General features: G+C 45.4%; 1 protein-coding gene across 1 annotated transcript in view; it reads left to right on the top strand.

The window, feature by feature from the left end:
* LOC119592708 (MAM and LDL-receptor class A domain-containing protein 1-like) overlaps window positions 1-393 on the top strand; it is a 10,183-nt gene extending 9,790 nt beyond the window's left edge. Inside the window, exon 17 of the mRNA XM_037941642.1 lies at window positions 46-393. Coding sequence (XP_037797570.1) covers window positions 46-211 — 166 coding nt within the window. The 3' untranslated portion in view covers window positions 212-393. The remainder of the gene's footprint in view (window positions 1-45) is intronic.
* The last annotated feature ends 6 nt before the right edge of the window (window positions 394-399 follow it).

The following is a 399-nucleotide window of genomic DNA, read 5'->3' as shown; positions in this document are numbered from 1 at the left end:
AATCCCCCAATCAGTACTCACATATTTCTCCTCACTCTAAACCAGGCGAGGCAGAGTTACCTACACCGAGATGGAAAACGAGGATTCGAACTGGCCCGATGACGCGTTCGTGTTGGACGACATGGATGCGCCGATGTATCCAGTCACATCCGTCGTCAACCAGAAAGCACGAACGCGAACGGAGTCGGATCAGGAGGAGACAGATGCGTGAGGGTGATGGCCAGAGCTGGAGGACAGATCTTTTCTTTTATGTCATGTCGAGTCTTTTACAGAACTTACTCTTTGGTATCATGAGAAATATGATGTAACAGTTGAACTTCATCTGATCAGGAGTTTTGACGACAATTTATTTCAAAGTACCGCGGCTTCATAAAAAAATTCAGTAGTTTACTATGATGT

This window comes from Penaeus monodon, chromosome 30 (assembly GCF_015228065.2).
Source record: "Penaeus monodon isolate SGIC_2016 chromosome 30, NSTDA_Pmon_1, whole genome shotgun sequence".
NCBI lineage: Eukaryota > Metazoa > Arthropoda > Malacostraca > Decapoda > Penaeidae > Penaeus > Penaeus monodon.
Note: the sequence above shows the minus strand (reverse complement) of the source record. Positions and strands in the feature narration are given on the sequence as shown.